This window comes from Lepidochelys kempii, chromosome 2 (assembly GCF_965140285.1).
Source record: "Lepidochelys kempii isolate rLepKem1 chromosome 2, rLepKem1.hap1, whole genome shotgun sequence".
Taxonomy (NCBI): domain Eukaryota; kingdom Metazoa; phylum Chordata; order Testudines; family Cheloniidae; genus Lepidochelys; species Lepidochelys kempii.
In genome coordinates, this window is record NC_136381.1 from 104,890 (window position 1) to 125,081 (window position 20,192).

At 45.3% G+C, this 20,192-nt stretch overlaps 1 protein-coding gene across 5 annotated transcripts in view; it reads left to right on the forward strand.

Annotated features, from left to right (window-relative positions):
• The first annotated feature begins 448 nt into the window (after positions 1-448).
• The window catches only part of MAPK15 (mitogen-activated protein kinase 15), a 61,581-nt gene continuing 41,837 nt past the window's right edge, over positions 449-20,192 (forward strand). The window contains exons 1-7 of one of the 5 annotated variants that reach the window (XM_073329704.2): positions 449-740; positions 10,903-11,001; positions 12,476-12,505; positions 16,542-16,632; positions 17,257-17,381; positions 17,679-17,842; positions 19,107-19,246. In XM_073329704.2, coding sequence (XP_073185805.1) covers positions 672-740; positions 10,903-11,001; positions 12,476-12,505; positions 16,542-16,632; positions 17,257-17,381; positions 17,679-17,842; positions 19,107-19,246 — 718 coding nt within the window. In that variant the 5' untranslated portion in view covers positions 449-671. Of the gene's footprint in view, positions 766-10,902; positions 11,002-12,475; positions 12,506-14,264; positions 15,061-16,541; positions 16,633-17,250; positions 17,382-17,678; positions 17,843-19,106; positions 19,247-20,192 lie in introns of those variants that run through there. The other 4 variants (XM_073329703.2, XM_073329707.2, XM_073329705.2 and 1 more) reach the window with 4 other exon arrangements.

Genomic DNA, 20,192 nt, shown 5'->3' on the forward strand with positions numbered 1-20,192 from the left:
TGATGCTCCAGGACAGGTAGGGACTAGCTTGACTTGGCATCGCAGCACCGGCGACCGGACTTTTAACAGCCTGGTCGGTGGTGCTGACTGGGGCCACCAGGGTCCCTTTTTGAGTGGGTGTTCCCGTCGAAACCCAGACAGCTGGTCACCCTCCCGCACCCCAACCCTCAGCCCCACCCCGATGAGAGGGAGGGGGACAGCTGGAAATGGCGCGGAGTCCCAGGCGAGAGACGCCTGCAGGCAAGGGGGCGCCCGCACGGTGATGTGTGTGGACGCTGCCCCGCGGCAGGGGCGGGGGAGCCGAAGAGCGGCTCGCGCAGCCGCGCGAGGGCGCCCCTGGAGTCGGTCCGCTGACCCAAGAGCCCGCAGTACTGCCCACACCGGGGGCGAGTGAGACGCTCTGCGCCTGCGCGCACGGCACCCCGCCCACTGTTTCTATGGCAACAGAAATCAACAGGCCCGCTTGCGGTTTGGGTCCCGGCCTGCACCTCGGCGGCGGGTCTCGCGCCCATTCCCCACGTTCAGCGTGTCCTCCGCGGGCACCGTGAGGGCAGCTGGGCGGCGCGCGCCGCCGGGAGACTGAGGGCGCCTCGGGCGTCAGCGCTCCGGACCCTCGGCTGTGGGCGACCCCGGGGCCTGGGAGGGCCCCCGCTGGCCAGGGCCGAGGCACCATGAGCGTGGCGGAGGTGGAGGAGCTCGTCTCCCAGAAATACGAGATCAAGAAGCGCCTGGGCAAGGGGGTGAGCGCGGCCGCTGCCCCGCGGGGTAGGACCCCCGGCGCCTTCCGAGCGCCAGCGGCTGGCCCCCGCCCGGAGCCGGAGGGAGGGAGGGATGGCGCCCAGGCCGCCCGCTGCGGCGCGGCGTTCGCCGGCCGCCCCTCGCCGCGGTAACCGGGGCCGTGTGGGCAGAAGCGCCCCTTCCCCCGCTGGTGCCCGGGAGACGGGCTGCGGCGTTGCTCACGGGCTGCGCGCCGCGGCCAAAGCCCCACCGCGCTGGAAGATGCCGGGCAAGCTAACCCTGAGGCGGGCAGAAAGGGAAACACAAGCCAGTGGAGTGGGAAGCTTGGAATGGCTCTGCCTTCAAATTTGTCAGTGATGTTTCATGTTAGAGCAGCCCAGTCACTCGGAAACAATGACCATGTCAGTCCCTTCGCTGTCAGCCCTGCTCAGACCATTCATTAACTCACTTATGTTCGCGCTGTGCTTTCTAAATGCTAACTCTTAACATTAGGCAAGCAAACTACAGGAAAAAGCAGGTTTCAGAGTAACAGCCGTGTTAGTCTGTATTCGCAAAACGAAAAGGAGGACTTGTGGCACCTTAGAGACTAACCCATTTATTTGAGCATGAGCTTTCGTGAGCTACAGCTCACTTCATCGGATGCATACTGTGGAAACTGCAGAAGACATTATATACACAGAGACCATGAAACAATACCTCCTCCCACCCCACTGTCCTGCTGGTAATAGCTTATCTAAAGTGATCATCAAGTTGGGCCATTTCCAGCACAAATCCAGGTTTTCTCACCCTCCACCCCCCCACACACAAACACTCTCCTGCTGGTAATAGCCCATCCAAAGTGACAACTCTTTTCACAATGTGCATGATAATCAAGGTGGGCCATTTCTTGCACAAATCCAGGTTCTCTCACCCCCCCCCCTCCAAAAACCACACACACAAACTCACTCTCCTGCTGATAATAGCTCATCCAAAGTGACTGCTCTCCCTACAATGTGCATGGTAATCAAGGTGGGCCATGTCCAGCACAAATCCAGGCTTTCTCACCCCCCCCTTTTTCCTGGGGACACATACACAAACTCACTCTCCTGCTGGCAATAGATCATCCAAACTGACCACTCTCCAAGTTTAAATCCAAGTTTAACCAGAATGTCTTGGGGGGGGGGTAGGAAAAAACAAGGGGAAATAGGCTACCTTGCATAATGACTTAGCCACTCCCAGTCTCTATTTAAGCCTAAATTAATAGTATCCAATTTGCAAATGAATTCCAATTCAGCAGTTTCTCGCTGGAGTCTGGATTTGAAGTTTTTTTGTTTTAAGATAGCGACCTTCATGTCTGTGATTGCGTGACCAGAGAGATTGAAGTGTTCTCCGACTGGTTTATGAATGTTATAATTCTTGACATCTGAATTGTGTCCATTTACTCTTTTACGTAGAGACTGTCCAGTTTGACCAATGTAAATGGTAGAGGGGCATTGCTGGCACATGATGGCATATATCACATTGGTGGATGTGCAGGTGAACGAGCCTCTGATAGTGTGGCTGATGTTATTAGGTCCTGTCATGGTGTCCCCTGAATAGATATGTGGGCACAGTTGGCAACGGGCTTTGTTGCAAGGATAAGTTCCTGGGTTAGTGGTTCTGTTGTGTGGTATGTGGTTGTTGGTGAGTATTTGCTTTAGGTTGGGGGGCTGTCTGTAGGCAAGGACTGGCCTGTCTCCCAAGATTTGTGACAGTGTAGGGTCATCCTTTAGGATAGGTTGTAGATCCTTAATAATGCGTTGGAGGGTTTTAGTTGGGGGCTGAAGGTGACGGCACAAATCCAGGTTTTCTCACCCTCCGCCCGGATTTGTGCTGGAAATGGCCCAACTTGATTATCATACACATTGTAAAGAGAGTGGTCACTTTGGATAGGCTATTACCAGCAGGAGAGTGAGTTCCTTTGTGGGGGGGCGGAGGGTGAGAAAACCTGGATTTGTGCTGGAAATGGCCCAACTTGATTATCATACACATTGTAAGGAGAGTGATCACTTTAGATAAGCAGTGAATTTGTGTGGGGGGGTGGAGGGTGAGAAAACCTGGATTTGTGCTGGAAATGGCCCACCTGATGATCACTTTAGATAAGCTATTACCAGCAGGACAGTGGGGTGGGAGGAGGTATTGTTTCATATTCTCTGTGTATATATAAAGTCTGCTGCAGTTTCCACGATATGCATCTGAGGAAGTGAGCTGTAGCTCACGAAAGCTTATGCTCTAATAAATTGGTTAGTCTCTAAGGTGCCACAAGTACTCCTTTTCTTTAGATAAGCTATTACCAGCAGGAGAGTGGGGTGGGAGGAGGTATTGTTTCATGGTCTCTGTGTATATAATGTCTTCTGCAGTTTCCACAGTATGCATCCGATGAAGTGAGCTGTAGCTCACGAAAGCTTATGCTCAAATAAATTGGTTAGTCGCTAAGGTGCCACAAGTACTCATTTTCTTTTTAGGAAAAAACAGGTTTTTCCTGCTGATCTAGCCTGAGGGATGCAGGACTTGCTGAGGTGCTTTACACTTTAATGCTTTTTAAAGGGTAAACCCAACCAGTTCAGGCCTCCCAATTAATTTTCTTAATTAAAACAAAGCTTTAAATGACCCAAGTTGCTGATAAAGTGGAGGAATAGAGGGTTTAAGGAAAAGAGGTCGTTTTAATCCCTCCTCCTTCTACAATGCACAATTTACTTTTAAGTAGCACTTTATGACTCTTCAGTCATATTTTCTATTACAATTAGACTGGGAGCTATTTTTTTCAGGGGTTTGTTTTTCTTTTTCAGTAAAAAGACAGTTGAAAACATTCCTGAAAGGGCATCTAGGCTTATTAGGAGGAATGTGGTCTGACAAGGCCAAGAACCTATAGAAGAGAAAAGTGAAATACTTCTTAAAACTCATGCAAAACCCTGTAGGAACCTAAACTCACTTGGTTCCTAAGTTGTTTGTTTTTTTTTTTTTCTTCAGGGTAAAAATTCCCTACATTTCTGCCTCTGGGCATGATCACTGCTATCTCACTCTCGGCATCTGGATGTCTGTCTCCCACTTAAGCCCCAGAGCATTTCGCAAACCAGGGGAAGCCTAACTTCATGCAGGGCTCAAATTGGTAGGCATGCTTATAGGCAGTGGTGAGCTGGAGCCGGTTCACTAGAACTGGTTGTTAAATTTAGAAGGGCAAAAGTGTTGCCTTAGGCGCCGACTCTGTGGGTGATCTGGGGCTGGAGCACCCACAGGGAAAATTTGGGGGGTGCAGAGCACCCACCGGCAGCTCCGTACCTGGCCCCAGCTGACCTCCGCTCCGCCTCCTCCCCTGAACGCGCCGCCCCGCTCTGCTTCTCATAGAATCATAGAATATCAGGGTTGGAAGGGACCCCTGAAGGTCATCTAGTCCAACCCCCTGCTCGAAGCAGGACCAATTCCCAGTTAAATCATCCCAGCCAGGGCTTTGTCAAGCCTGACCTTAAAAACCTCTAAGGAAGGAGATTCTACCACCTCCCTAGGTAACGCATTCCAGTGTTTCACCACCCTCTTAGTGAAAAAGTTTTTCCTAATATCCAATCTAAACCTCCCCCACTGCAACTTTAGACCATTACTCCTCGTTCTGTCATCTGCTACCATTGAGAACAGTCTAGAGCCATCCTCTTTGGAACCCCCTTTCAGGCAGTTGAAAGCAGCTATCAAATCCCCCCTCATTCTTCTCTTCTGCAGGCTAAACAATCCCAGCTCCCTCAGCCTCTCCTCATAAGTCATGTGTTCTAGACCCCTAATCATTTTTGTTGTCCTTCGCTGGACTCTCTCCAATTTATCCACATCCTTCTTGTAGTGTGGGGCCCAAAACTGGACACAGTACTCCAGATGAGGCCTCACCAATGTAAGGCCTCTCCACCCCCCACCCTCAGCTTCCCACAAATCAGCTGTTCGCGCGGGAAGCATTGGAGGGCTGAGAAGCAAGCGGCAGCTTCGTGCTCAGGCCCAGGGAGGCGGAGGCAGAGCGGAGGTGAGCTGGGGCAGGGGGGGCATGAGGTGGGCCGTCCGCGCTGCAGCAGGTAACCTAGGGGGCACAGGGGAACTGCTCCCTGCCCCAGCTCGCCTCCGCCTCCCTGGGCCTGAGGGCGAAGCCGCCGCTTGCTTTTCAGCCCTCCCAGGCTTCCTGCGGGAACAGTTGATTCGCGGGGAGCCAGGGGGGTGCGGAGAAGCAGAGCGGGGAGGAGGCGGAGGTGGAGTGGAGGTGAGCTGGGGCCAGAGGAGGGGCAGGTGGGCCCCCTGGTAGGGCACCAGAAAGGATCCTGGAGCTGCTGGTGGGGGCTCTGCACCCACAAAATTTTCCCCGTGGGTGCTCCAGCCACTCCCCCTGCTTCCCCCCCCCCGCTATGCTACCCCTCCCCTGGGAGCCAGAGGGACCTGCTAGGTGCTTCCTGGGAGCCGCCCCAGGTAAGTAACGCCAAGACTCCCTACCTCACTCGCTGGCAGGTCCCTCTGGCTCTTAGGGGCAGGGTGGGCACGCACTACGGTGGCCCATGAGATCCTGCTGCCCGGTTCTGGGGGCAGTCAGGGGACGGGGGAGGGGGATGGATGGGGCAGGAGTCCGGGGGGGGGGCACGACCCCCTCGTGGGGTGAGGAGGGAACTGGTTGTTAAGATTTTGGCAGCTCATCACTGCTTATAGGTGCCTGTTGGATTTGGTCCCATTCAGAATCAAAGAGGAGAAGCTGCTTCCAACCTTGTAACTTGTAGCCCAGTGCTTAGGTCACTCACTTTGTATATGGGAGATCCAGATACAATTCCCTCGTTTGCCAGCGATGGGATTAAGATTTGGCCAGGGGTCTTCCACCTCTCAGATGGGTGCTCTAACTACTGTGCTATGGGATATTCTTATTTGGAGCTCCCTCAATCTGTCCTGTTGAAGCTATTCCACTGTGGATAGATACTAAAATAGCCATTGGGTGAGAGAGAATGAGTGTGTGGGAATGACTCTGTAATGCAATTATTAGGATTTTGGTGAGGTGGGAAAGCCCAGGTCCAGTCCTCCTGCTTAAACCATTCTTTCATTATTGATCCCCAATGAGACAGCTTCAACAGGAGAGACTTAGGGAGATCCGCATCAGAATATCTCGTAGTTCAGTGGTTTGTGAATGCTCTTGAGATGTGGGAGACCCCTGTTCAACTGCCCCCGGACAGCCATGGGGAGTTGAACCTGAGTCTTCCACATCCCAGGTAAGTGCTCTAACTAGTGGGCTACAAGTTATAACATGGGTACCACTGCCACCTCCTCTGGCCATTTTGTTTGGCATGAATTCATTCATTTGAATTCATTCAAAGAATTCCTTAGGCACCTAAGCCAGGTGGAAGGTGCTTGTTCATGGATTTTTTGAAGCAGAGCTAGGCACCTCTCTACAGCCCAGACTTTTAAGTTGCCTGTCTTCAAAAGGGGGACCGGGCTTAGCACACCCACCTCTTGTTGGCATTTCCCATTAGCTAGCTTAGACTGCTCCCTGCCTAGTGTCTTGGCTTTTGAGGATCTCAATCTAAGAGTATGTCTACATTGCAATAAAACACCCACCACTGGCCCATGTCAGCTGATTTGGGTTCCTGGGGCTCAGGCAGTGGGGCTGTAAATTTGCAGTGTAGATGTTTGGGCTTGGGCTGGAGCCTGGGCTCTGGGACCTCGTGAGGGTGGAGGATCCCAGAGCCCAGGCTCCAAGCCTGGATGTCCGCACTGCAATTTTATAGCCCCCAGATCCCAAGTCAGCTAATGCAGGCCAGCCATGGGTGTCTTATTGCAGTGTAGACATACCCATTCATTGTATACAGAAAATGTGGAAATCGCAGAGGTGCTTAATAGCTTCTTTGTTTTGGTTTTCACCAAGAACCTTGATAGTGATTGGATGTCTAACATAGTGAATGCCAGTGAAAATGAGGTAGGATCAGAAGAGGCTAAAATAGGGAAAAAGAACAAGTTAAATATTACTTGGACAAGTTAGATCTCTTCAAGTCACCAGGGCTTGATGAAATACATCCTAGAATACTCAAGGAGCTGACTGAGGAGACATCTGAGCCATTAGCAATTATCTTTGAAAAAGCGGCAGAGTGTCTTGTGGCATCTTATAGACTAACAGACATATTGGAGCATAAGCTTTTGTGGGTGAATACCCACTTCATCAGATGCATGTAGTGGAAATTTCCAGAGGCAGGTATAAATATGCTTCAATTCATTTGCAAATTTGACACCATCAGCTCAGGATTAAACAAAGACTGTGAATGGCTAGTCAACTACAAAAGCAGTTTCTCCTCCCTTGGTGTTCACATCTCAGCTGCTGGAAGAGGGCCTCATCCTCCCTGATTGAACTAACCTCATTATCCCTAGCCTGATTCTTGCTTGCATATTTATACCTGCCTCTGGAAATTTCCACTACATGCATCCGATGAAGTGGGTATTCACCCACGAAAGCTTATGCTCCAATATGTCTGTTAGTCTATAAGGTGTCACGGGGCTCTTTGCCGCTTTTACAGATCCCAACTAACACAGCTACCCCTCTGATACTATCTTTGAAAAGTCATGGAAGACGGGAGAGATTCCAGAAGACTGGAAAAGGGCAAATATAGTGCCCATCTATAACAAGGGAAATAAGAATAGACCAGTCATCTTAACTTCTGTGCCTGGAAAGATAATGGAGCAAATAATTAAGCAATCAATTTGCAAACATCTAGAGGATATTTTGCTAAGTAACTGTCATCATGGATTTGTCAAGAACAAATCATGTCAAACCAACCTGACAGCTTTCTTTGAGGGGGTAACAAACTTCATGGATGGGTGAGGGGAGTGGTAGATGTGGTATATCTTGACTTTAGTAAGGCTTTTGATACTGTCTCGCATGACCGTCTCTTAAACAAACTAGGGAAATCCACTACTATAGTAGGGAGCTATTATAAGGTGGGTGCATAACTAGTCGGAAAACCATTCCCAGAGAATAGTTATCAGTGGTTCACAGTCACGCTGGAAGGGCATAAAGAGTGGAATCCAGCAGGGATCAGTTCTGGGTCCAATTATGTTCCATATCTTCATCAGTGATTTAGATAATGGCATAGACTGTATGCTTATAAAGTTTGTGGATGATAGCAAGCTGGGAGGAGTTGCCAGTGCTTTGGAGGATAGCATTATAATTCAAAATGATCTGGACAAACTGGAGAAATGGTCTGAAGTAAATAGGATGAAATTCAGTAAGGACAAATGCAAAGTACTCCACATAGGAAGGAACAATCTGTTGCACACATACAAAATGGGAAATGACTGCCTAGGAAGGAGTACTGTGGAAGGGATATTGGGGTCATAGTGGACCACACCTAAATATGAGTCAACAGTGTAACACTGTTGCAAAAAAAGCAAATATCATTCTGGGATGTATTAGCAGGAGTGTTGTAAGCAAGATGCAAGAAGTAATTCTTCTGCTCTACGCCGTACTGATTAGGCCTCAACTGAAGTATCGTATCCGGTTCTGGGCGCCACATTTCAGAAAAGATGTGGACAAATTTGGAAAAAAATCCAGAGAAGAGCAACAAAAATTATTAAAGGGCTAGAAAACATGAGGGGGAAGATTGAAAAAACTGAGTTTGTTTAGTCTGGAAAAAAGAAGACTGAGAGGGGACATAATAACAGTTTTCAAGTATATAAAAGGTTACAAGGAGGTGGGAGAAAAATTGTTGTTCTTAACCTCTGAGGATAGGACAAGAAGCAATGGGCTTAAATTGCAGCAAGGGAGATTTAGGTTGGATGTTAGAAAAAACTTCCTAACCGTCAGGGTGTTTAGCCAATTTATTCCAGTGCTTAGGGAGGTTGATGGAAATTCCACATTGGAGATTTTTAAGAGCAGATTAGACAAATACCTGTCAAGGATGGCCTAGATCACGGGTGAGCAAACTTTTTGGCCTGAGGGCCACATCAGGGAACAGAAATTGTATGGCAGGCCATGAATGCTCAAAAAATTGGTGAAGGGGTGCTGGGGTGGGGCTGGGGATGAGTTAGGGGTGCAGGGCGGTGCTCCAGGCTGGGATCGAGGGGTTTGGAGAGCAGGAGGGGGATCAGAGCTGGGGCAGGGGATTGGGGAGAGGCTCGGGGGTGCAGTCTCTGAGCAGCGCTTACCTCAAGTGGCTCACAGAAGCAGGTTTCAGAGGAACAGCCGTGTTAGTCTGTATTCGCAAAAAGAAAAGGAGTACTTGTGGCACCTTAGAGACTAACCAATTTATTTGAGCATGAGCTTTCGTGAGCTACAGCTCACTTCATCTGATGAAGTGAGCTGTAGCTCACGAAAGCTCATGCTCAAATAAATTGGTTAGTCTCTAAGGTGCCACAAGTACTCCTTTTCTTTTTTCACAGAAGCAGTGGCTTGTTTCTTCTCTGGCTTTTACACAGAGGCACAGCTAGGTGGCTTTGCACGCTGCCCCTTCCACAGGCACCGCCTCTGAAGCTTCCATTGGAGTGTGTAGGAGCTGGAGCGGGGCCATGCCGCGGCTCCAGGAGCCGTGTGGTGCGTCCCCCAACCCTGTGCCCCAGCCAAAGTGGGGACGAGACGTGGTATGGCTCGTGGGCTGGCTTAAAACGGCTTGTGGGCCAGATCCAGCCTGCAGGCCGGCCATAGTTTGCCCACCCCGGTCTAGATAATACTTAATCCTGCCATGAGTGCAGGGGGCTGGACTAGATGACCTCTTGAAGTCCCTTCCACTCCTATGATTCTATGACTGTATAGAGAGCCTAGGCACCTAACTCAGCATTATGGATCTCAGTTTTGTTTTTGGATTTTCTAGGCACCTAAAAGTTAAGCACCTTCACGCTCAGCATTGCAATGCTTGAGTCCCTTTGTGCATTCCACTTCTCATGCCTACTGCAGTTCAGTATTTTGCCTGTATCAGTACCCTTTATTTAATCTCTTAGCCAGTTTTCAATCCACAGGACAGTGACCTATTTAAGATCATTTGAATTCCTTTTTCTGTTAAGATTTTGTGAGAAACTGTATCACATGCTTTACTAAAATCCAAGATATATAACATCTTCTGTAGGCCCATCATCAGCTGCTAATGTAATTCTATCAAACATATTGATAGGACAAATTCACAATGCATAACTTTATTCACTCCAATATCTCTAGATACTCATAGTCCTAAGAGTCCCTCAAAAACATTATATATAATAGTCATAAAATATAATTGAGATCAAGTGCTTAATGGGAGTTTAAAAATGACTGAATATTTAGGGGAAGGATTGTCTTTTGGTTAAGGTACTGAAATGAGGTTTAGGCGATATGAGTGCAATTCCCAGCTGTGTCACAACTTTCTGTGTTACCTTGCTGGGCAAATCATTTAATATTTCTGTGCTTCAGTTCATAATATGTAAAATGGGGATAATACTTCCTTTCTCCTACTGTTTGTCTTGTGTATGTATATATTATAAGCTCTTTGAGACAGAGACTGTCTGATAGTATGTAAACATGTAGGCCCAGTTCCACAGATATTTAGGCTTCTTAGGAGCATATATAGCATATAGTACACATAGCATATAGTATAATTGCATCCCATTCTCAGTTGGGGTCACTAGGTGCTAATGTAATAAAATAATAACTATATGGGTAATGAGACTGTCCAGAATTACATTGGATAGGATAACTTTTTTTTTATAAGAGGTATAAAGTATAACGCTTCAGTGTCTAAGCTGATCTCTGACAGGGGTTAGGAAAAAACTTCTCTTATGGACACGATTTTCGGTAACTGTCTACTGTGGGGTTTCTTGCACCTTCTTCTTAAGCATCTGATGCTGGCAACTGTCAAAGACAGGATACTGTACTAGAAGGACCCCACTAGTTTGATCCAGTGTGAGTGTTCTTATGTGACAAAAGTATTGCTATTTTTATTTATTTATTTATGTATGTTTTAAATCTAGCAAGATTTATTTTTTACAGCCCTCAATCCTAACAGTGCTTCTTATTGATCCTGGTTTCTTTACCCTTTAGATGTTTAGTGATTGATTTTTTTTTTCTGTTAATACCTTCTACTAAGAACATTTCCCCCCTAATCTGGTCCTAACTGAATCTAGGGACTGAAAGGAAATTTGGTGTGGGTGATATAACTGGCGAATCCATCTATCCTTTTTCCCTAGGCCTATGGAATTGTGTGGAAAGCAATTGATCGCAGGACAGGAGAAATAGTTGCTGTCAAGAAGATCTTTGATGCTTTTAGGAACAGAACAGATGCTCAGGTAAGGAACTGTTTTACCAATGTGTGATCAATGGCTCCATGTCTAGTTGGCAGCTGGTGTCAAGTAGAGTGCCCCAGGGGTCAGTCCTGGGGCCGATTTTGTTCAATATCTTCATAAATGATCTGGAGGATGGTGTGGATTGCACTCTCAGCAAATTTGCGGATGATACTAAACTGGGAGGAGTGGTTGATACGCTGGAGGGCAGGGATAGGATACAGAGGGACCTAGACAAATTGGAGGATTGGGCCAAAAGAAATCTGATGAGGTTCAATAAGGATAAGTGCAGGGTCCTGCACTTAGGATGGAAGAATCCAATGCACAGCTACAGACTAGGGTCCGAATGGCTAGGCAGCAGTTCTGCGGAAAAGGACCTAAGGGTGACAGTGGACGAGAAGCTGGATATGAGTCAGCAGTGTGCCCTTGTTGCCAAGGAGGCCAATGGCATTTTGGGATGTATAAGTAGGGGCATAGCGAGCAGATCGAGGGACGTGATCATCCCCCTCTATTTGACATTGGTGAGGCCTCATCTGGAGTACTGTGTCTAGTTTTGGGCCCCACACTACAAGAAGGATGTGGATAAATTGGAGAGAGTCCAGCGAAGGGCAACAAAAATGATTATGGGTCTGGAACACATGACTTATGAGGAAAGGCTGAGGGAACTGGGATTGTTTAGTCTGCAGAAGAGAAGAATGAGGGGGGATTTGATAGCTGCTTTCAACTACCTGAGAGGTGGTTCCAGAGAGGATGGTTCTAGACTATTCTCAGTGGTAGAAGAGGACAGGACAAGGAGTAATGGTCTCAAGTTGCAGTGTGGGAGGTTTAGGTTGGATATTAGGAAAAACTTTTTCACTAGGAGGGTGGTGAAACACTGGAATGCGTTGCCTAGGGAGGTGGTGGAATCTCCTTCCTTAGAAGTTTTTAAGGTCAGGTTTGACAAAGCCCTGGCTGGGATGATTTAATTGGGGATTGGTCCTGCTTTTGAGCAGGGGGTTGGACTAGATGATCTCCTGAGGTCCCTTCCAACCCTGATATTCTATGATTCTGAAAGACCTGCATGGTGAGTTCAGGGGTACTTCAAAGAGTCACACATTGACCTAGATGGGTAGATCTCTGGAACTTGTTGCCACAAGATATTAAGGACAAGAGTGTAGTAAGTGATTTGACATTTATATGGGCAATAAGAATATCACCCTCTACAGCTTACACTAGTTTGGCTACCTCTTACACATTTTTATCCTAACTTCATGTGTCATGATGTAACTAACCACTGACTGGCTGATGTTGAGAAGAAACTTCCTCCATAGACATGTAAATATTTTCATGTTACCAAGCAATTAGATTTTCCCTAGTCTGACCCCCACACATGGTACTCTGCTCCTTAATAAATGGGGTTTAACCATCGCACTGGGCAGTCACTTCCTCTTCCATCTATTATCTTATTGCTATGACAGTAAATATTTTTGTTTCTTTCTAGAGAACATTCCGGGAAATTATGCTCCTGCAGGTAAGTAACACCTGTCTTTTGCCCTCTGATGTATCCTTTAGCTCTCCTTTGTATCTCTTCCAGCCAGCATTCGCTTCTTTCCTTCTTATCCTTTAGTTACAGTGCAGTGACTACTGCCACTACCTCTTGTCATATCTCAATCATTCTTTTCTGTGTTGTCAGTCTCAGCAGTAGCAAGCAGTCTTTCCATGCCTTTTATTTATTTATTTTTAAACTAATCTGGTGGTGTTCCTCCCAGAGTGTGTCCGTCTGACTTGATTGTGGCTTCACTACTCTTTTATCTTCTTAACTATGCGCCTGTCATTGTTTCTGATCTATAATCGGTCTCACTCCCCCTGCCTTCTTTCTTCCCTTTTCTAAATGATATATCCTGCACACAGCCAATCCTTGGTTTTAGCTCTTGTGCATTTTATTAGATGCTCTGGTAGGGAGGTCATGCTGTCAGGTTTGGAAGTCCTTGTGTGGGGAAGGAGGGCATGTGGTGCTCAAAACCAGAGGCCCTGGTTGGGTAGGGAAGAAGGTGAAAGATGTTCCTTACTTCACCTGTGAGGGAGAGAGCCTGATCATCTGAAATAACCAAAACTTGACAGACTCCTGTAAAATGTATTGTAAGGAGCAATTCTATACATAGATTCGAAGGTCAGAAGGGATCATTGTGATCATCTAGTCTCACCTCCTGTATTATACGGGCCACAGAACCTCTCCAAAATAATTCCTAGAACATATTTTTTACTAAAACATTTCAACTTGATTTAAAAATTGTCAGTGATGGACCATCCACCACAACCTGTGGTAAATAGTTCCAATGGTTAATTACTGTGACTGTCAAAAATGTATGCCTTATTTCCAGTCTGAATTTGTCTACTTTCAACTTCCAGCCACTGGATCATGTTATATCTTTCTCTGCCAGATTGAAGAGCCCACTATTAAATATTTTGTTCCCCCTGGAGGTGCTTACACACTGTAATCAAGTCACCCCTTAGCCTTCTCTGTATTAGACTCAAAGAGCTCAGTTGATTTAGCTTACCCCACTATAGGGCAAGTTTTCTAATCCTTTCATCATTCTCGTGGCACCCTAGCATAATAAATCGTACAATAAATTTAAGTCTCAGCAGCATTAAAATCAATTCCACAGGAACTCAGCCAGCCAGCCACCTTGCTACTGCCTTCATCATTTATGAAGCATACCTTCTCCAGAGACACTATCGAACAGAACTGATATTATTAGGCAGATGATTTTATCTTTGTATGTAGCATTGCTGCGACTGATACTGCAATACTATATCCAGTTCTGGTGTCCACATTTGAAAAAGGTTATGTAATAATTTGAGAGGGAGCAGAGAAGAGCCAAAAAATGACTTAGTGAGAGAGTTAGGAGGCTCAATCTGTTTAGTTTATAAAAAGGCAACTTGATTACAGTGTACAAGTACCTTCACTGGGAGAAAATACTAGGAGGGATAGCTCAGTGTTTGGGGGGAAGGTTAGCTCAGTGGTTTGAGCATTGGCCTGCTAAACCCAGGGTTGTGAGTTCAATCCTTGAAGGGGCCATTTAGGGATCTGGGGCAAAAATTGGGGATTGGTCCTGCTTTGAGCAGGGGGTTGGACTAGATGACCTCCTGAGGTCCCTTCCAACCCTGAGAGTCTATGATTCTATGAATTAAGAGGTTCCTTAATCTAGCAGAGAAAGACATAACTTCCAGCCATTTGCTCTTGTTAAGACAGACAAATCCAAATTAGAAATAAGGCACACACATTTAATAGTAAGGATGATTAACCATTGGAAGAAACTCCCAAGGGAAGTGGTGTATTCTCCGTCTTGTGAAGTCCAAATCAATTCTAGATGCCTTTCCTGAAGATATACCTTAGTCAAACAGAAGTTTTGGGACTCAATACAGGAGTAACTTGGTGAGATTCTATGGCCTATGTTATACAGGCGGTCAGACTAGATAGTGTGATGATTCCTTCTGGCCTTAAAAATCTATGAATCTGAAAAACTAATTATAGATGATGCAAGTAGTGACCACTATATTAAGCTTGCTTAATTCTTCCTTTGATAACCCCTTATTTGCAGTTGTTTATATCTTTGCTAAATTTAAACTATTTGGGTTGCAGTTTTCCATGCTTGGGCTCTGCCTCAGGTTGGATTTTTAAAAAAGCTTTCAGTACAAATGATGTAGCCATTTTTAAGACTAAGCTGGTAGTTGGGGGTGGGGAGGATAGGAAGATTTTCCAGTATAAGCCACTTTCTCTGACCAGTTTTTGGAGAGCTCAGACATTTCAAAACTTTAAAACAGGAACTTGAAATTTGGTCAGGGGGTAGTTGTTGGGTCAGAAGTGTGCTTTTTGCTATTCCTGAAAAAATGTGTTTAGATCTTGCCATATAATAAGAGCAATTGCTTTTCACACATGTACAGTAGAACTTCTTGAATGTTTTGTGCTTAATTTTCTGAACATTTTATCTGAACTGTGCATGCTCCACTGCATCATTGAGCTTCTGACATCATTCTGAAGTGAGCATACAGAGCTGACTCTCTGGATGAGAAAAAGACACAAAGGTGGTGCTAATATTACAGAATTTGGAATATGTATAATGAATGAGTCAGAGGACTGTTGGAGGAAGAGAAAGGATGGTCTTGTTGTTAAGGCAGTTAGTTGATTGTGCACCATGAAAACTGAATTCTGCCCTGATTCTGCCTCAGACGTCCTATGTGATGGTGGGCAAGTCACTTAAACCAAAACTTTCACTACCACTGCTATTCTGGGTGGTCAGTTTGAAACACCTACAGCCTAATTTTCACAAGTGCAGCACACTCACAAATGCAGTTAAAAGCAATGGGTACTGCAATGGCTTAGCACCTCTGAAAAATCAGGTCCTGGGTCTCTTCAGTAAGGCATCCAGTCATCGAGGAACCCAAAATTAGTGGTCACTTCTGAAAATTTTGGCCTTAACCTTGGTATGCCTCAGTTCAACATCAGTAAAACAGGAATAATCGTATCACTCACTTCATAGGGATGTTGTGCAGATAAATTCACTGTTTCTGAGGCACTCAAACTGTAATGATGAGCACTATAGAAAAGGTTTCAGAGTAGCAGCCGTGTTAGTCTGTATTCGCAAAAAGAAAAGGAGTACTTGTGGCACCTTAGAGACTAACAAATTTATAGACTATACTATGCTATAGAAAAGGAAATTACTAATTCTGTCTTTATTTCAGTTTGGGTTGTGAGCAGTAAATAAGGAATGGGGCCATTTATTGAATAATCAGAATAAAGGAGACTAATGCAAACCTTTAACAGTGACATCCATAGTGTTATAGCAAATTAACTTCACAAATTCATGGAAAGTATGACAATGAGCCATGCTGATGTGTTTATGTAGTTGATACAAAAGCATAAGAAGTTACTGTTAAGGCTTTCCATTAGAGTGTGAGTTTAATGAAGTTGGAGTGTGAATTACTTTTGGGTGTCTGTTGACATGGAAGTGAAAGCCTTGTGGAGCATTGTACTGTATTATCAACAGTGTTGTAGACAGTATGAAGGTGGAAAGGAATGCACAAGTTCCACTTAACCTTAAATGCATGGAAATAAGTTTTTGGTGGATGTGGTGTATCCTGCTTCAACTTTAACTGTCACTAAACATAGGGTTTTTGTGATAACAATAATGATGGTAATGCTTAACATTTATATATGTTTCACCATTATTATCACACTTCTATAATCAAATAGTTCTTTGCTTTAAATACTAAGTGTGTGGCTTGATGTGGATATTCGGGTTTTGCAGTTATTTTGTGTATAATGCTTTTTGGTACTAAAGTGTGAAGAGGAGTAACCTGAGAGCCAAGTGGGAGGGTTGTGTAGCTTAAGTGGCAGCTCATACTACAGAGCAAGGTAGGCTTTTTATTTATTCCCTAAAAAAAGTCTGTATTTTAGTAGAGACACAATGAAGGGAATAACCTCCTGGTCTTTATTTTGGAGTGTAATCTTTCGTATAATAGGTTCAGTCACTTGACTCTGACAAGTGGGTCTTATTTCCCTGCAGGAATTTGGAGAACATCCAAATATCATCAAGCTGCTTAATGTCATCCGAGCTCAGAATGACAGGGATATTTACCTGGTTTTCGAATCTATGGGTGAGACCCACCACTGCTTCAGCTGTTTACATTCTTTCTCTCTAAAGAGTGAATTTCATTCACTGCCTTGAAAGTAGCAAAATAGAAAGATTCATGTAATGAGATAAATGTGAATGTTGGTGGAGCTAGATGGAAAAGTGAACCAATGAATGTGGTGAAGTTAGTGGGGAAGCAATTGCATAGGAATTGATTTGGAAGTGGGACAATGGCAGGCAGATTGGGAGGGATAAAGTGAATGGGTGTCTAGGTGCAATTTTGGGGTAATGAGGAGAGTGGGACAGTAAAACAATTTAAGAGGATAAATGAATGAGTGACTATAGATGGGTGGATGTAATGTAGGATGTGAGTGGAACAATAAGTCCCATTGTAATTTTTCAGTTACTGTCTAGTCTTTGCTTTCAGTGAAGTATTTTTCCCTGCCCTAAGTGAAGTTCAGGAAATAGAGCTGCAGTAGTTCAAGAAATAGGGCTATAGCAGATACAACTTTTTCAATGGCTGTCTTGCTGAGCTTCTGTTTAAAAATGAGCTAGAGAGCTTAGAGTTTGGAGAACAGACTTGATGCCCTAGCTTTGGGTTCCTTTCACTCCCAAACAATAATTCTCTAATGTTCTATGTTAGAGACAGATTTACATGCTGTGATCAAGAAGGGGAATTTGCTGAAAGACATCCACAAGTGTTACATCCTCTACCAACTCCTGAAGGCAACCAAATTCATCCACTCAGGGAATGTCATTCACAGAGACCAGAAGGTACATTTGCACTCACTAGGCCTTACCTAAATGGAAAGATTTGTCCTCCATTCAAGACTGGAGTTAAATGATATATGTAGGGGGGTGAAGGGAGTGAAGAGAAAAGAAAATGACCATAGTATCACATGACCTTTAGTAAGTCATGTATACCTTTTGTTTCGGTTTCCTCCTAACGCCCCTAAAAGCACTCTGTCCCTGGCAGGGGGAAGTGCAGCCTGACATGGGTTTTTATTTCCTCCCTTTCTGCCCTATACAGAGAATAAAGAAATTCTTATGAATGTTTGTGTTCAACTACAGCCCTCAAATATCCTGCTGGATGCGGACTGCTTTGTTAAGCTTTGTGATTTTGGACTGGCTCGCTCCCTTTGTCAGATCCATGAGGACCAAGGCAGCCCTGCACTGACAGAGTATGTGGCAACACGCTGGTACCGAGCCCCTGAGATCCTGCTTTCCTCTCATAGGTAATTGAAAGACTGGGAAACAATCTGCCTGATGTCTCTGAGATGGGCTATTTTGAGATGGTTTGGGAACCCAATTTTGGTTTTATTATACACCCTTGAAACACTGTCAAGAAAACTTAACAGTTGAGGTAAAAATCTTATAGTCCACCCTTACCACAAACACCAACACATGCAATCCCTTGTCCCCAATTCTCTTTACACATACAACCATGCACACCTGAACTCCTCTCTCTACATTGGTCTCTTGCACACCAGACAGCCCTGCATTCATCTGCTACTCAGCCCCCACCATTCGCTTGACTTTCACCCAGTTCTTCCTCACATATACCAAATTAATCTTTTCAAAATCTGAAAAATGCCTCAGCCTTTCTTTTCAAGTCTGGCCTTAAGTGTTCCCCAATGGCAATCTTTTCTCCTTATCTCCTGGCTGCTCCACTTGAAAAACTGCTTCCCTAGTCCCTAGTCCCTGTGGAGGGGCTCTGCTCTGTCAATTCTCTTGGTCAAGGAGAAGCCACTGGAGCTGATAAGACTATCCCTGCCAATTTGAATTAATTATTGCAGTTAGATTTCATGAGACATAGTTTTAGATTTTAATACAGTATTTGATACTATCACATCCACCGCATTTCCCTTTATCCACTATTTTTTTAATTATAGCAACAACCTAAAAAGGCTATTATATTTGACTGGAAAGATTTGTTTAGCCACTCTTCAAGTGGTTCGTTCTTTTAATATTTGGTTTACTTTTTATTAGTAGTTTAATTATTTAAACATATATATTGGGTTAAAGAGTTTGAATGTTGACAAACTTTTATATCATTCTCTGCATTGTTTCCCATTGATTCTGCTTAAGTAATTTTAACTGATTTCTGGATGTCTAAGATCCCAAGGGGTTTCGTCATTGACCACACCATGTCAGTTCCCAGAAATCAGCTTGTGTCTTGATTTTTAGTCATATGAGTACCCCAGATTTTTATTATCTAATTACCATCTTCATCTTTAATTGAGTAATGAACTTCCTCTGACTGCTTATTTCAAATAGGCCTTGACAAGAAATCCCTCAGGTGATTGCCATCTCCATATTTTCTTTGGCTTCCCTGATAGCAACAACCCATCAACACATCTCCTGTGGGGCTATTAGACATGTTTGTTTTTTCCTTGCAGGATGGTCAGAAATAGAAGGGGGTCTCACGGTTACAGAAGCATATTGTTAGCGTTACAAAAGCATATTGGCGTGTCCTGATAAGTCTGTTCTTTCTTGTAGCTACACAAAGGGCGTGGACATGTGGAGTATTGGCTGTATTCTGGGGGAGATGCTGCTTGGAAAACCTCTTTTTCCTGGAACATCCACAGTGAATCAGATAGAGCAGATCTTGAGTGTCATTCCTGCCCCATCCCAGGAAGGTGAGACTTTTCCATGAAGGGAAGTATTAGCAGCCCAATTGCTAAGAGAATGACTCATAATTGGCATTCTTGCTCTCTCCCAGGAACTCAGAAGACTGAGTGGTGGAATGTTGGGAACAGCATGGAAAATAAAACCTTAAGTGATGTGATACAGCAGGGCCAGGGAGCAGTGGGAGAGGGGACATATATAAGCCTTGGGGTAATTAAAGCATGGTTCCCTGTAGACTAGGGAAGGCTACTACAGGTTAATTGGAGCACCTGTAGTCAATTAAGGCCCTGTCAGGAACCTAATAAAAAAAGCCCTGCTTCAGGCAGAGAGGGTGGTGTGAAGAAGGAGAGAGGACTGGAGTTTGGAGTTGTGTTGCTGAGAATTGAAAGACCAGAGGAAGGGAGACCCTGCCCCAGCACGGCAGGGAGACTCCCTCCCCCAGTGTCTCGGATAGAGGGTAAACCTACCCAAGGGGGAAGAAGGTAAGAAGCCTGCAGGGATTGAGAGGGGCTGGGGCTCAGAGTGAGGAACAAACCCAGACACTTCCCTCCTCTACCACCTTCCTGGGCCACTAACGGGGCCCTCGGCGCTTCAAGAGCAGGGGCAAAGAGTGGTGTCCTAGGTACCCGCCAAGAAAAGCACAGGACCCACAATACCAACATTGGCCATTTTGTCACCGTGATCAGATGACATAGATAACATACTGCTTCTAGCATGCATGGAGGTGGTTGATGACAGTAACACATATTAAGGTGATTGATGTAATAAGTCAGTCAGGCTTCCTGACCTGGTCACCTGAACACAAACTTGGAGCCTGAAATTCATAGATGGCTTTTTTTTTTTTTTAAGGCCAGAATGAATTACTATGATCATCTAAGCCAGTGGTTCTCAACTTATTACCATTGTGGGCTGCATCCATGCACGCGCGCGTGCACTCGCACACTCTCTCTCTCCACA